General features: G+C 39.5%; 1 protein-coding gene across 3 annotated transcripts; it reads left to right on the top strand.

Moving 5' to 3' along the window:
* The first annotated feature begins 1,701 nt into the window (after window positions 1–1,701).
* Window positions 1,702–15,147, top strand: rnaseh2b (ribonuclease H2, subunit B). 3 transcript variants are annotated; one of them, XM_004081469.5, is made up of 11 exons: window positions 1,710–1,969; window positions 2,213–2,281; window positions 4,017–4,124; window positions 9,120–9,196; window positions 12,599–12,704; window positions 12,778–12,842; window positions 12,915–13,020; window positions 13,203–13,284; window positions 13,362–13,407; window positions 14,690–14,767; window positions 14,992–15,147. In XM_004081469.5, exons 1-11 carry the CDS (start codon window positions 1,906–1,908, stop codon window positions 15,088–15,090), a joined length of 900 nt encoding a protein of 299 aa, XP_004081517.1. In that variant the 5' UTR covers window positions 1,710–1,905; the 3' UTR covers window positions 15,091–15,147. The 3 variants fall into 3 exon arrangements, with proteins under 3 accessions (XP_011487648.1, XP_004081517.1, XP_078796212.1); XM_078940086.1 differs by lacking the exon at window positions 1,710–1,969 and adding an exon at window positions 1,982–2,024; XM_011489346.4 differs by lacking the exon at window positions 14,690–14,767 and having other exon boundaries at window positions 1,702–1,969.
* The last annotated feature ends 264 nt before the right edge of the window (window positions 15,148–15,411 follow it).

The raw sequence follows: 15,411 nt of genomic DNA, 5'->3' as shown, positions 1-15,411 counted from the left end.
CACGCAAATTTCCAGGCAGAGGGAGGCTCACAGTTCCTCAGCTCTGACATCACGAGGGGGTTCCTCTGCCTTTCACATTCTTCCATGCGCTCTCTTACAATCCCACCCATATTTGGAAGTGAGAGGAAGGGAATCCCAGATGATGACTCAAAGGTTTCTGCTGCAGTGGGAAAGTCTCCCCACATCTGTGTTTTTTTTTTGTCCATGCCTGTCATGCAGGCATCACTGCTGGCATGACATCCTTGAGTGCTGAAATTTCCCTTGTTCTGGAATAAATATGTGGCAAATAGAACATAGAAAAACCCATCTTAGATTGTATCTATGGAGAAACAGTAGCTTCCTTACTGACTTGAAATTTTTTTATTTTTAAGTTCCTCCCTTTTGGTACCAATGAAGCTAAATGTGCCCTTATCTTCTCTTAGTATTCCCCAAATCAGAAAAAGAAGGGCAGTAAAAGATCAAATGTAATTCACATGGAGAGACACAGATGCTCCAGGCTGACTCATTATGGAAGAAATCAAAAGTCACTTTGCACTGGAACACCATAAATAAAAACACATTAATAGACTAAACCACTACACCAATTCTCTCCGGAGAGGTTTTTTTTTTTGAACCCCCTGTAATTTTAAAAATAGCTTAACATATGGGGAGGGAAAGAACAGCTTGAGGATTGCTTTGCAAGCGCTAGTTTTTCTTTTTATTTTTTTAAATCACTAAATGTGTCAGTGATGGTGAATAAGGATTTAAGTTTTGGCTAAAGCCATATTTAGGCGTACATTTAGATCCACTTTGTTGTTGTCTATTTGTTGGTGACAGTGTTCTTGGCTGTCTGTGTATCAGAAAGCCGGTTGTTGTTCATTCTGGCAGTCAGAAACACAGACGTTCCCTCCAGCAGTCCAACATGAAAGAAAGGCTTTCATGGAATATTCTGTTTAGCTGTGTGGACTCTTGTGGGTAATACTCCCGGGACCCATAAAACAAGCGTTTCACAGACAATATCTCACCCACTCTTTCTTTGCCACAGACTACTGCAACATGAATCCAACTGAAGCTGCATTCAGAGAACATTTGCTGCTTAACAATGGGCAAATGGGTTTGGATAGAGCAGCTTGTCTTGCTCTGTCAATAAAATAAAGAAGATAGATACACACACTTTTACACACAAATGCACCCTACACATCTCTGCTTGAGCATGCAAGTAAACAGTGCTGTAGGTAGAAAAAAAAAGTGTGAGTCACTAAAAAACCAACTGGGACACAGTCACAGCCTCAAAGAGAGCAAGAGATGCCCCTCCTATCATTAAAGCACAGACGGATTCCTCAATCTGTTATGTGCTCGTGTGCCAAAGGGCAACTGGCCACCAAAACAACGTGCACCTGAAAGCACAACCAATGAAAAAATGAGTTAAAAACGCATCGATGTGAAGCAAAGGTAATAACTGTGACCAAAAATGTGCAGATTATATTTATTAAAGCCCTTTAGTGACCTCTAGCGGCAGAGAAGAAAATCTGCATGCTGCAGTGAAGCCAAAGCGGACTGTACCATTCTCTAGAAAAAGGGTGTCCGCTTAGAATCCAAAGTAACGTTTTTTTTGTTTGTTTGTTTTAAATCTTGCTTAAATGCCCATTTCATCCGAAATATATAAAATACATGTTTAGACTTTATCATTGTTTAGAAAAGTTAACCCGTCGGAGTCTTTATTGCTTTAATGGGTTTTCCTGAGTCAGATGACGGAAGTGGACTCACAGACACGCGCCTTTTTCTGAGCTCGCTCATGTTGTTAGGCGAAAAGAAGCTGCTACATGCTGTTTTGTAGGCCGTTGCTGAGTCTATGACATCACACATTTAGGGCCTCGGTTTGAAACGAAGCAACATAATTTGTCCCGCTTAGTTCAACGAAACAACATGACTACCAAAAAGAAGCGAACGCCAAACACAGAGAGAAGCGGTTGGGTTGTTATCGCTCCAGGTACGATGAGGCGACGCACTGCGAGTGATGCTAATTCTGCTCTCCGACTCTGAAAGTATTACACTCTGACGCATTATGGAAGTACATGTTTGTTCTGAGGTTTAATCATACATGTGTACATGTATTGGAGGGTTTGTCACAGCAAACTTCAATCATTGTGGTGCTAAACCTCGCAGATAAATGGAATTATTTTTGTAGTGTTTAATAAAGTTTTTTTTAAAGCTATTTATTCTTTATTGACAGACTCTGTCACAGACAAAAACAAGCACGGCAGCGATCCGGTTTTCCTGAGACTGAGGAACCCCTCCACAGGTTTAAACTTTGATTTTTTTGTATATAATAATACGGTAAACTTTGTTTTTAGAACATCGACCAGCATACAGCTCTACAGCAGTAAATATTCAGTGTTCCATCATGTTTGTAGCAAAATGTAATATATATATATATATATATATATATATATATATATATATATATATATATATATATATATATATATACACACAAGATTGTTTAAATATTTATTTGGTTGAATGATTATATATTTCTTCGTCCATAGGCCATGCAATAACATGGAGAAAGGTATCAAAATGAGTAAAAACTTAATGCAATAAAAAAAGAAAAACCCTGAAAGTTTTGGAAGTTCGAAATTAAGCAGCCTAATGGGACGATTTATGGACAATCAAGACTTTGTAAAGTTGTTTTGGTACCTTTTTCTTTCATTCTTTTATGTTTTATGTGAATCATGTTTAATGTGTAAAAATATTTGCATAAAATAAAGTAAGAATGGGGGTGGGAATTAATTTAATACAACCCCCCCCCCCACTCCTTTTTTGAGAACGCTATTTTTTTAAATTAAACTTTTATTTTGTGTTTGATAATTCAATTCAATTTCAATTCAATATTTCAATGGGCCTCGTACCGGTAATTGTAAAGTGAACATATGATCAAAAGGATCATAGATGCATAGAATTCAATAGGAGAATACTAAACTTGAACTAAACTGACCCTCCTTTGCGGTAAGGAAAAACTAAAAAAGAAAAACCCTGGAATCCGGGAAAAACGAAGAAACCTCAGGGGGTGTCCACATGAAGGAGGGATCCTCCCCCAGGACGGACAGGCGATGTACCAGAACTCATAGAGAAGAATTAATTTATCTATCTCTAAAACTACATATTTAAAGTCCAGCAGACGAGCTTCATCCAGATGAAGTTGTGGGATGGCTGGGGGCGCCAGACGAGCCCGAGGCAGGATCCACAGCCAAGTGTAGAAGCAGTACAAAATGAGTAAAACAAAAGGAAATCAATCAGTATTAAAAACATACTTGTTATAATGCAGGGCTGCTCATTCCTGGTTCTCGAGATCTACCACCATGACTGTTTTCCAGATGTCCAAGTCCTGCTAGCTGCTGATTAGCTCCATCAGGTGTCTCCACATTCTGATTCAATGAACACACCTGGTCCAGGTAATCAGCAGTAAGCAGTGCAGGGAGAGCTGGAAAACAGGCAGGGTGGTAGATCTCCAGGACCAGGAATGAGCAGTCCTGTTGTAATGGATTCTTATTTGGTATAAGCAACCAACTTCTTACACATTTGATCTGAAGGAGACGACGATTGTGATTCTAAAAAAAATGTTTCCATCCTTAAAAAAAGAGCCTTGCTGGTCTCTCTAACTCACATCAGCCTTTTTGTTTTAGGTCAATAAATCATACAGGCAATGTGTTAGCATAGCATTTCAATAAAATGGGTGTGTAATTTAATAAAGAAATCTCCTTTACATTTTTAAACCTTGTTTTTGTGCTTAAGGTAAATTACTGGAGTTCGCCATTTTAGAAAAATTACCCTTTGACCACTTTTTTTAAAGCAATGATCCAAACTTTCAGTGCTCAAGAGGAAAAATGGTTTGTGGCTCCGACCAGTTGTCAAGATTTTCAAAATAAACACAAATATCACAAGAAATGTGTCAAGAACATACTCTGTTCCTGCATGAATCGTTTTGTTTTAGCTGAAGTGGAAATAACACTGTTCCTTGTTTTTTGCCTCTGCAGATGGAGCGTCTCTGTATTTGCTGGGAAGTGGTGATGAGTGGCTGTATGAGGTCAAAGCATTTGAAGAAGAATTCCACTCCTGGTTTGTTGGAGAGGCTGTGCAGAGAGGTATGTCTCATTTCCCCATCTTAGTCATCTGGATTGGACTGATGGACCCCCTGTGGATGTGAACATTGTTTAAGACAGTAGGGAGAAAGTATTTGTCACTGATTCTTTAAGTTGTTCCCACTAACCAGAAGAGTTCATCGTAAAAACACTACAACTGTGAGACAGTATTTAAAAATGAAGAATCCAGGAAATCACATTGTAGGATTTTTTTAAAGAACTAATCTGTGTAATGGTGGATAAAATTAATGACAAAAGTTCACTTCAATACTTTGTAATGTAACCCTGGTTGTAAGGGACAGACGTTACCAGAGATTCCTCATTATGTGGAGGTCCAGACACTGACTAGATCACTCCAAAACCTTGACATTTATTTTACATTGCCACTGCTTTGTCAATCAATATCAATCAATTTAAACTTTATTGTCCCGTGAGGGAAATTTGTCTTGGACTGAGGAGCCCACAAGAAGACAACAGAATAAACATGCACAATAAGACAACTGCCACAAAAATAACAACCAGAGTCACTTGCTCTAGATCAGGGGTCGGCAACTGGCGTCTCCGGAGCTGCATGCGGCTCCTTCCTCCCTGTGCTGCGGCTCTCTGTGGTTTTGTAAAATAACTATCATGTTCTCAGATTGCCGTGGTGCCTTTAACACCGTCGGGTAGTGCAAGCGGACAGGAGGAAGAGAGCAGCATGAGCACGCGCAGGGGGCGTGTCCACAGCTGTGAACGCCGACCAGAGGCTGTTATGGGATGGAAAGTTTTTCTGGAAAGACAGTCAGTGGCGATCTCGTATGGGGCACATGAGTGCCCAAAAATAAAAGCAATTTTTAATTCCTAGACTAAAACCACCCATTTCTCATTTGCATGCGGGGGAAACGACTTGGAGCTGCAGAGGTGTGAACAGGTAGAGAGGCGGGGGGCGGGGCTTAGACTCGCTGCTTATGATTCCAGACCCACAACAAACTAACAGCTGCTTCCAAATAAAAAGAAGTTGTCATCCATAAAGTTAATATACTTTATTGGGTTTACTGGATTGAAAGAAAAATAATAATAAATAGACAGGAGTCTGGATCAAAGTGAATCTGTTTCCACCATCTCACTCATCTTAACTCTGGTGTTTGACAGACAGAAAAGTCTATTCAAGGTTTTGGAAAATGGAAAAAATATCAAAGGAAACATTACGCTCATAATTCAAATAAACAATTAAATGAATATCCTGACAGCACTTGGAATCAATACAAGTATCGCCAAATAAATTATCGCGATATATCGGCAAAATAATTTTTCCTAACAACCCTACTGTTGCGGCTCCCTGTGCTTTCATTTCTGTGGGAAACTGATCCAAATGGCTCTTTGAGGGGTGCAGGTTGCCGACCCCTGTTATAGCCCATTAACAGCTTGCTCAGCAGTGTTATGGCTGATGGAAGCAACGTGCTCTTCTATGTGTTGGTTTTATGTTTGGCTGCTCTGAAGCGTCGTCCAGATGGTAATAATTCAAAGTCAGAAAACAGAATATTTGTTTGGGATGATCGTCATGCAAGAAGATCAAACCATGTTTCATCCTCAATCAGGGCTGTCACTAACGATTATTTCAGTAGTCAGTCAATTATTGTTTTTTTCGATTCGTTGATTAGTCAGCGATTATTGTTTACGTTAAGTAATGTGCAATTTTTTTACATTATTTTAAACAAACGGTGATAATGCTGGTAATCAGTCTGTGAAGGTTCGCGTCTTATATTGGTACTGCACATGCATGACATATGGTGCATTCACAGAAATTGAAATTTAACATGTATAGTTTATGAATTTCAATGTAACCCTTTAAAAGATCAAATGTTTAAAGCCCCAGGTTAGCTATATGCTAGCGCAAAAAAAGCCATAATTGGCTCGCAAGATATAGAGTTCCTGATCCCTACACTAAATCATTGACTAAACCTCCCATAGTAAATAGTAAGCAAAACATGTTTCTATGAACATGGGTTTTACTGTACAGTAAACCCTTGTTTTTCGCGGGGGTTCCGTTCCAAAAAGAACCCGTGATAGGCAAAATCCGTGAAGTAGAAACCTCTATATTTTTTAACAAGTATTATACAATTAAATACTCTTATTATACAATGTAAAGAAAGAACAAACCATTTTACAGGCTCAAGCATTTGTTTCACAAATAAAAGTACTTTAGAAAAGTTTTCTTTTCAACAAATAACTTCTGTACTGTACTGTCAAATAATAATATTAATCATCAATGTGAACATAAGGCTTCAAATCGCGGAGATAATCCCCGCCCACCGCGACCCGAGAGTAATTGAATTAAACGGGAGAAAATTTAAAATAATGAAAAACAAATACAAAGTACAGTGGGACAAATACTATTTGAAGCCTTCTGTTCACATTGATGATAATAGTGACTCAGGTGTATTTCACAGCTCCTGAGCCGCTGCAATCTGACTGCGCTCAGCAGTGTTTTCTCCTTTTGAACCCCGCGGTGCAGCTGTGTTTGTTCGGGAGAGGAACATAGTGATAGACAGTTGTTGTCGATCTTTTTTCTATGGGTTTTAGAGATACTCGAAATTGCAAGATGATTTGCAGGTTCGTGTTGTAAATTTGGCACGCTGATTTACGTACGTGTACATGTAAAACTGCAACGTTATTGACGCACAGGTAGAGAAGAAGCGGAGTGACTCTTTAGCCAATCAGAATGCAGAACACAATGCACAATGCAAATCCGTGAAGTAGCGAAACCGTGAAAAGTAAACCGTGTTATAGCGAGGGATCACTGTATTGCAATTAGTGTAAATTAGTAAACAGTAAAATAATTCTACAATAATTTTTCCTCCATTCGTTTGCAATAATGACTTACCGGTAGGTGGTAGCCAGGGTGCAGCAGCCCAATCATGTCTATAAAACCATCCTCTTCAACCATCAACATAGGTCTAATTCCTTTAAGAAACATGTTAAAGATGCTCTGTGGAAGTGTTGCTGCCATCTTAGTGCAAACCAGAATTTCAGGCTTCCGCGTTAGGAAGTGATCGCGCGTCGCTAGCAAGTTTTTAGGTCGGGTCTTGAGCTCTGCGTACATAATTGCTCCAACAGTCGACCTCTTCTCTTCAAGCTGTTTGCCTTTTGTAGATTAGTTCATTCCAGTCTTGTTCCGGAGTACAATCTTTTGTCCTTGGTGTCTTTTGAAAGCTCTTTGGTGATGGTGATGCAGTCTGACTGTTCAAGGGTATGGACAGGTGTTATGCTCATAACCGGTTCAAACAGGCGACTTTAACATGCAGAGGATAGAAAAGCTTCTTAAATTAAATTAAAGCTTCTTGATTATTTGTTGGAGAAACACTTATTTTCTTCACTGTTACACAAAAACAAACAAGCAACCAGTGTGGTTTCCTTGATTCTTTTTTTTTTACATTCTGTCTTACAGTTGATGTTTTGTTATGAGTATCCTTACAGATGTCTCTCACCTGTGACGGATAAATACTTTTTCAGCCGAGCTCGTCTCATTTTCTAACTTCTGTTAGACTGACACCTTGTGGCCAAATTCTGCTCCACAAGTATCTGTCAATTCTGTAGAACTTTAGGGCGTTTGCTTTGAAATAATCAAAACATTGTTTTTTTTTCAGAGGACTTTCTGTGCCTTGAAAAGCATTTTTTACATCACACAAAATAACCTATGCAGTTCCATCTAAATGAAGCCGTACTTTTTAAAAGTTTAACAACAGAAAGTAAATAGAAGCTCTGAAACGAGGCTTCTTCTGGCCACGCCCCTTTTGCTTCAGGCCAAGTTCAAGCATCTCTACTGCATCACCTCAGGTGTGATGGATTTAAAGACAGCAACCATTATAAACAACCACTACATTTAAATGGACAAATCTTAGATACGGCTGTGTGAAAATGGTAGTTGGATTATTTTAGATGTTTCAGGTTAAAAAGAGGCTTTTATTACATTTTGCTCAAACCATCTTTTGTCTCTGACTAAGATATCGACATCAAATGAATGGTTCGTGTCCTTCAGCTGGAGGTGTACTGCAGAATCCAGTATAATAGAGCCGATAATAAAAGTGAATCAAGTCCAATTGATAGTTTTTTACCTTCTACTTTAATGGCATTAACCTGGATGAATGAACATCTACAAAGAGGAGCAGAAAAGAGTTGAATTTGCCGTCAACTTTGAAAGATCCACATGTGCTCTCACTGTCCATCCATCAGCGGGCGGAGATGAGGAATTGAAGCTTCTCTTTATTTGAAATCTTGAACTTTAAACCTTATTTTTGAATCCTTTTTTTTTATTGATTTTGTAATGTTTTTGTTATTTTCAGCATTTTTCTTATTTGATTCTTCCTTTACAGTACTTTGGCTGTGCTGTGTTCAAATTTCCCCCCAAAATAGTTGAAACTTCATTCTTGTCTCATCTACGAGAGGATCAGTGAGGTTCATTGCTCCTCTTGCAGAATATCTGAAATAATGTGTTTATTTTAAGTATTGTAGGACAAAGAACATGTATTAGGCCTCAAGAGAAAACAACAGCGTTGACTTTGCAGGCTGGGAGAAATGCTTTTTTGTCCTGTAAAGACCCGCTCAGATCATCCTTTGATCTATTGTAGAAGCGTTTTCAGTGGTCTTTTAATCAAGATTATGAAGTTTTTAGCCAAAATTAAAAAAAACCTGTGTCGTTTTCTAGGACATAGTTTCTGCAGAGCAGGAGGAGTTCATTAAAAATTTGAATTTCAGCTGATTGATGCTGAGCAAACCCCCCCCCCCCCCCCCCCCTGTTGCTGAGAGCTCTCTGTTTATACTCTCCCCTGCTAGCTTGCAGCCCCTCACACTGCCAACCCGATGCTACGTTCTCTCTGGCATGTAGCTGGAAAAAATAAAGAAAAGCCGATTTGAATACGTTTTTAAGAAAAGTGCTTTTGTGTCCTCTCTTTTTGTCCTTTAATTTAGTATTTTTCCCTGTGCCTTCGTCATGTGAGTTTTTTTTTTTGCATCCTACAGATGGGCGACTTGTCTTTGTGACACCAATGGATCCTCTTTTTCTGATTTTACCGTATTTGATGAAATCTGGCAGAGAGGTAAGAAGCCGTCGCGTGAGTTCTTGCTGAGTTTAACACTCTTTCCAGAAAAAAAACACTTTTCAAATTCCTCACCTGTTTATTAACCTATACCTTTGGTTTTGTCCTTCAAGACAATTATCATAACTTCACTGTAGCAAATTCAAGAGTTCAGGAACTGATGAATTATGCTGAATTTGTGACTTTTGATTTAGTTTTTTTCATTGATTTTGTAATGAGTGACTGAAGATAGATGTAACACAGCAAAGGTGGGACATTTGAGCCTTTTGGAGTTTAAAAATATCCACTTTACAACTTAATGAACAATAAAAGTAACAGAGAAATGGTGAAATAGTATCAGAATATCACAAAAACTGATGTTATTGAGGGAAGCTATGAAGACATTTTATCAATGTATTTAATTCCAACCAACAGTTTGACATGTGAACACATAGAATTCATGTTTTGAAAGGGTTCTCCTCAGGGATCTTGTCCCATTCTTCCATGGGAAATTGTTCAAGCGTGTCCAGACTGTTTGGTTTCCGAGCACAAACATTAACCTTGAGCTCCCTCCTCAGATTCTGCTCCTGGAAGCTCTCTCCAGGAACTTGATAATGGTGGCCTTCAAAACATTTTGGACCAATTTAAAGAACGGTTTTGTGTGCGTGTGTTGCTGGAAGACTCAGCTGTGACCTTAAATCAGATTGTCAGGAGATTTCTTTACATTATTCCTCAAAACAGCGGCGTGCTTCTCTTTTGTTCTTGATCTTCTGAACCCAAACAAGGTCCCCTGTGCCTGAAACAGCCAAACAGCCCTGCAGCATCACTGTGGGAACTGTGTTGAAGGGTGAAGGCTTTTCCTTTGGTCCAAAAGCAGCTGTGTGCTGGAACGGCTGGAGTTTGGTCTAATCTGACCAAAGGACGGATTTAAGGAACTCGCCCTCGGCTTTTTGAATATACGCATGCAAACCACAGTTGAATTTTATTTTTTACCAAGACCTGAGGGAAGGAGAGATTCTTGTAACCAATTTAGGTCATGTTCTTTCGAGTCATGGTCTGTCAGGTGAGATGACCGTGGGCAGAAAGGATTGTCTGACACAAACATTGTTGTTCCAAATCTGAAGAAGTCTCTGACTGAAAACTGTCTGTTGTTACTGGTATAAAGAGGATGGAGTTTTCCTATCAGCTCTAGTGGCTCCAAAGCAGAACCCAGAGCGGAACCAGCCTCCTTCAGCCTCTTTTACCACCTGCTCTGATGTCGCTTCCCCAACAGTTCGACTGCCCACAGCAGATCTGCAGACACTGAAGCTTCCTGGAGAATTACAGTCTGCTGTGTTCAGTCTATTGTCCACTTTCCCTCTAATTAATAATTTAAGTGACTGATCCTTTTCTTGTTTTGGTTCTTCAAGTTATATTTGTCTCCAAAGCAAAAAAAACAAAAATCACTTTGATGCTGTTGGTTTTGAGTAACTCTGAGTTTTTTATAAAGAAAAGACAAGATTCCACAGAGATTGATTGATGAGGTCAACAGCCAATCAGGATGCAGATCACAGTGCACCATAGAGAGTGAGAGAGAAAAATGCATGCAAAACGACACTGAAAAAAATGGCGAGGCTGCGAAAGAGGAACCGCGATATAGCGAGGGAACACTATTGCCGAAACACCCAGTTTGAAAATTCTGAATATTTTGTACATTTTTATGATTAATTATTTAAAAACCCTGATACTTTTAAGATGTTTAGACTTTTGTTAATGAAAACAAAAAATATATCCCATTGATCTAATTGTCCTTTGCTTATTAAAAAAAAGAAGATCTTTATTTTGGAAAAATACAAATTTACCAAAAATTTGGTGGATTTTTGTTACAATTTCTTATAAGAATATGTAAAACCAACAAGACTTTAACCCTTGTGCTGTCCTAGGCACTTTAACATTGGGAGTTGGGTCATCTAGACCCACTAGACAGTGCTCTGAACCTTTTTCCTTCAATGATTTGTGATCTTCACTGGTGTCCATGGATTACATGAAATCTTTCCATCTTTATCCACCTTTGTCATGGTAGAAATAACACGTCAATGTAAGGGTGGGGTCATCTAGGATAGCACAAGGGTTAAAATGACAAACGCAAAAAAATCCAAGAATTTTGAAGCAAAATTATTTCACTTTTTTATCCTCAAAAGAAGCATATTTCAAATATAATCCATGTTAAAGACCTTTAAAATAACTCAAACAGGGCAAACAAATGGTTAAAAAAGCAAGAAATTAGAAAAAATGGTAGCTCTAGTCCACTAAATCACTATCGAGCAAAAAGGAAGCCACATTTGATTGTAGTTCAGAGTCACTGTTGTCATGTGGGCCAAAATTCATCTACAGCAGACTGTTCTAAAACAGTTAAGTAAAGAAGTGCTTCCTGCTCAGATGAGTCCAACTGTGACATTTATGTAGTAATTTCTGTGCTAAACTGAGACCTTCCAGTGTGAAATCAGCCTTTAGTTTGAAGACCCACTCCGATCATCTTTTCATCTATTTTTTTTAAAATCATGATTATGCCGGGTTTTTTCTGCCAAAATCCAAAAACTTTGTTGTTTTTTAGAGCGGCAGTACTTCAGTAGAAATTCACCTTTGAGGTGTGGGTGGGAATGTTAGTATGGAGCAACCCCGCCCCCTCCCCCTCCCCGGAGAAATACAGGGATTTGATTAATTACACCTCAGAGATAAAAAAAGTTGTTTGAATTGAATTAAATTAAAAAATATACTCATAAAAGCAATTTTAATCTTAGCACATGAGAGCCCATGGTGACAGCGGTGCAACAGAAAAATATCAGAAATGGATTCTATGGTCCGCTTGGTTTGTGGTAAAATACACATTTTATTTTTAAGAAAAAAATGGGTCTGGGTTCTTATGGGTTAATTTTGTCTCTATATGTCCTCCATCCTAATAGAAATGCCACAAGCGTGTTGGAAGAGTTTTAAATAAAACATACTTTTTAACCCAACCATACGTACCTGCAGTATGTCACAACGTCACATCGTCTGTCTGGATTCCACAAAACTTACAGAAATATCTTTGTATATTGCTCAGATATACAAGTGTCCTGCTTTATGCTATTTTGTTTATTTTATTCAGAACACAGACAGTGGCAATAAAGTTGAATCTGATCTTAAATTGAGAGAACAAATATTTGAGCTGTTTGGAAATCTGCAGCACATCAAACTTAAAATCAGTTAATTTTCCAGGATAAAATGAGAAATTGCTGATATGTGATTTAGATTTTAAAATGAATATTTTCAGTTAAAAAATAAATCCTTTTGTGAAATTGGGATGAATTTGATGTATTTTCAGCTCGATGCGTCTCGTGTGTGTGTGTGCTGCTGTGCTGCAGGTGGATACAAACGATTGAATCCTTTATTATAATTCCTCAGGGCAAGTTTCAGCCGGTGGATCAAGTTGTTAAAGATGAAGACTTCCCTGCTTGCTCCAGGCTTCTCAGCTGCTCGTGTTCTTTTCTCCACATTGCAGAAGAGAAAGGTGAAGTTTGTATTGTTGCTGCGACTCAGGTTTATGCCACACACCTCACAAAATGTTGTTTTTGTCATTTAAGAGGTGGGGGGCTTAAAGTTTCACCGATACAGCCAAGAGAGGACCATGAACTGGTTAAAGAAAAAGGTGAAGAGTCAGACACGGGACCCTCAGTGTTTGGAAATCTAAGTGGAAAATGAGCATCCTTTTCTGTTGAAGGTGGAGAGAACAGCAGCGGCTCTGAAGACGAAAAATGTCTCTGTGGGAGAAGGAGTTAAATCCACAACATATATCAGAATCAAGTCAGAGTCTGAGGGCCGAGAAGGTATCTCCCCTTCAGTTCTCCTTTCTAATCTGTGTGGATTTTCACCAGTAGATGGCAGTAGAAGTGTGAACCTTTCAAATCATGAAAGAAAAACTTTTTTTTTTTAGCTCTCAGCAAAAAAGTTGAGAGCATGAAGGATTTTTCAGGATGAAAATGTATTTGTTTCTTTTTTTGTTGGACAGAAGACTATCTACGCTACGCTCATGGCCTGATATCAGAGTACATTAGTGAAGCGCTGAGCAAAGCCCTCCTCAAGCATTTGGGGTAAAAGAAGCATTTTAAACATCACCGTCGGTAACAAATGTGTTTTAACGCTGAACATGTTTGTTGTTGCACTTTAGGTTACCTGAGCTCACAAGTCCAAAGGAGGCGGAGCCTCCAGCTAAGGTATGATGGTGTGTAGTAAGTGTTGCTGGTTTTGCTCTGCATGCTGCTCTAACATTGCTGCAGGCCTCATAGGGACAATCCCCGTCTGCCTGCTTGCGCTTTGAAATGGTGGTGCTTTGGGCTGCAGCTTGAGGTTCATGCAGTCCTGTCTCTGGCTACGTTCACACTGCAGGGCTCAATGCTCAATTCCAATTTTTTTGAAAAAATCCGATTTTTTTTTTTGCAAGGCCGTTCACATTTCCAATTAAATGCGAACTTTTGTGATCTCCTGTGTGAACGTGAAATGACCCAGAAGTGACCCACATGCACAGAAGAGTACACAACCGTGAATGGCGTCACTCGTTGTTTGCTGAAGTAGCTAATGTTAAAAATGGATGTCAACAACAGTGTTGTCAACAGCGGAGCTCTTTTTGCATTATTACATTTATTTTCACAAAGGAGCCAGCACAATTACAATCTTCTCATTTTGAGAAGGCATTTGAGCCAGGATCGTCTGTAACCACTGTTGTGGAATGGGGATGTGTATGTGCTGGGACCGCGTGTGTGTGTGTCTGTGTGCGCGTGTGTGTGTGTAAGAGAGAGGAAAAGAGCGTGTGCAGCGAGGTAGAGAATGAGTGGGGGGGGGCAGTGGGGGCGCGCATTCATGTTGTGTGATACGAAGGAAGGAGAACGGTAATAAAAGAAGGCTCCCCCCAGCAGAAATGCCATTGACTCTTTATTAACCCGCTCTTGAGAATCTTAAGGTCCGAACGAGGAAGTGAACCCCGAAGGAGGATCCGCTTTCTGTCCCCCGCACTTCTGACCACGGTTGGACAGGGAAAAGAAGTCATGGCGGGAAAGGTTCAACACCACGCTCTGCCATTTCGCTGGAAATTTTTTTCAAAAACCGTCCGGTTGCGATAAGAGCCTTGAGTTTGGCCTGAATAGAGCTGTCACCCCAAATATGAATCCAATCGGTGACCTCGCTTCCCTTCCACTGACTGGTCTCAGCAGCATCGTCCGCCATGGTTGATGTTTATGATGACGTTTGTAACGTATCAGTGACGTACGGGTCGGATTCATGTGGCCTGGCCAGTTAGACGGTGGTGGCATTTGAAAAGATCGGATACGTATCGGATTCAGAACCACATACCCAAGTGGCCTAGGTCACATTTGAAAAGATCAGATACACGTCGCATAGGGGCAAAAAAAGCGGAATTGGGTCGTTTCAGCCTGCAGTGTGAACGTAGCCTCTGTGGCGCTCTTTATCATGAAAAGCATGTCTCACTTCCTCATTTGGCAGAAACGGAAACTTTCAGACAAACCGGTGGAGGCGGGAGAGGACTACACCAAATTCAACAGTGCAGACTTTGCAAGGAAAGTGAGTGAATGCGGAGCAGTTTGATTGAATGAAGGAAATCTTACAAATACTGATTCAGTTGTGCCTGCTTACTGCTTTCTTTAAGCTTTTGGTCAAAACTTTTTCTAAAAAAAACAATATTTACAGTTTATTACTAAACATGACTTTTTTTTCTGACTAATTCAAAAAAGCTACGTATATTTTACCAATTGTTTTATTTGTATTTTTTCCTTTTCTTTTTAAAGCCTCCCAAAAAGATGACAGCCGCTCAGAAAACTCTGGCCAAAGTGGACAAGAGCGGCATGAAGTCGATGTCATCCTTCTTCAGCCCAAAATCTAAATAAAGGAATTGTCTTCCCTTTTAATTTGTACATGCTGTTTGTAATAAAAGAAAGGAAATATTTCTGTTGTGGTGTTTTTTTATTTGTGATACTTAAAGGATCCATAAAGTTGATTTTTGACTGTTGTTTTTTTTTTTGAGTAAATCGCCAACATTCATTCATTCATTCATTCATCTTCTTGACCGTTTTTCCCTTTCGGGGTCACGGGGGTTGCCGGGGCCTATCCCGGCCACTTGGGCGTAGGCAAGGGATACCCTGGACTGGTCGCCAGTCTGTCGCCAACATTTATTTCAAACTAAATTGAAAGTCCCAGTCCAATCATCT

The sequence above is a fragment of the Oryzias latipes genome, chromosome 21 (genome assembly GCF_053564925.1).
Source record: "Oryzias latipes strain Hd-rR chromosome 21, Olatipes_Hd-rR_3.1".
Taxonomy (NCBI): domain Eukaryota; kingdom Metazoa; phylum Chordata; class Actinopteri; order Beloniformes; family Adrianichthyidae; genus Oryzias; species Oryzias latipes.
The sequence above is the reverse complement of the archived record's forward strand: the minus strand, read 5'-3'. Positions and strand labels throughout refer to the sequence as shown.

Coding starts and splice junctions, on each gene's coding strand:
- rnaseh2b (XM_004081469.5), top strand. CDS start 1,906: ATGACTACCAAAAAGAAGCGAACGCCAAACACAGAGAGAAGCGGTTGG. Junction 1,970..2,212: donor TTGGGTTGTTATCGCTCCAG/GTACGATGAGGC, acceptor CTTTATTGACAG/ACTCTGTCACAGACAAAAAC. Junction 9,197..12,598: donor TGATGAAATCTGGCAGAGAG/GTAAGAAGCCGT, acceptor ATAATTCCTCAG/GGCAAGTTTCAGCCGGTGGA.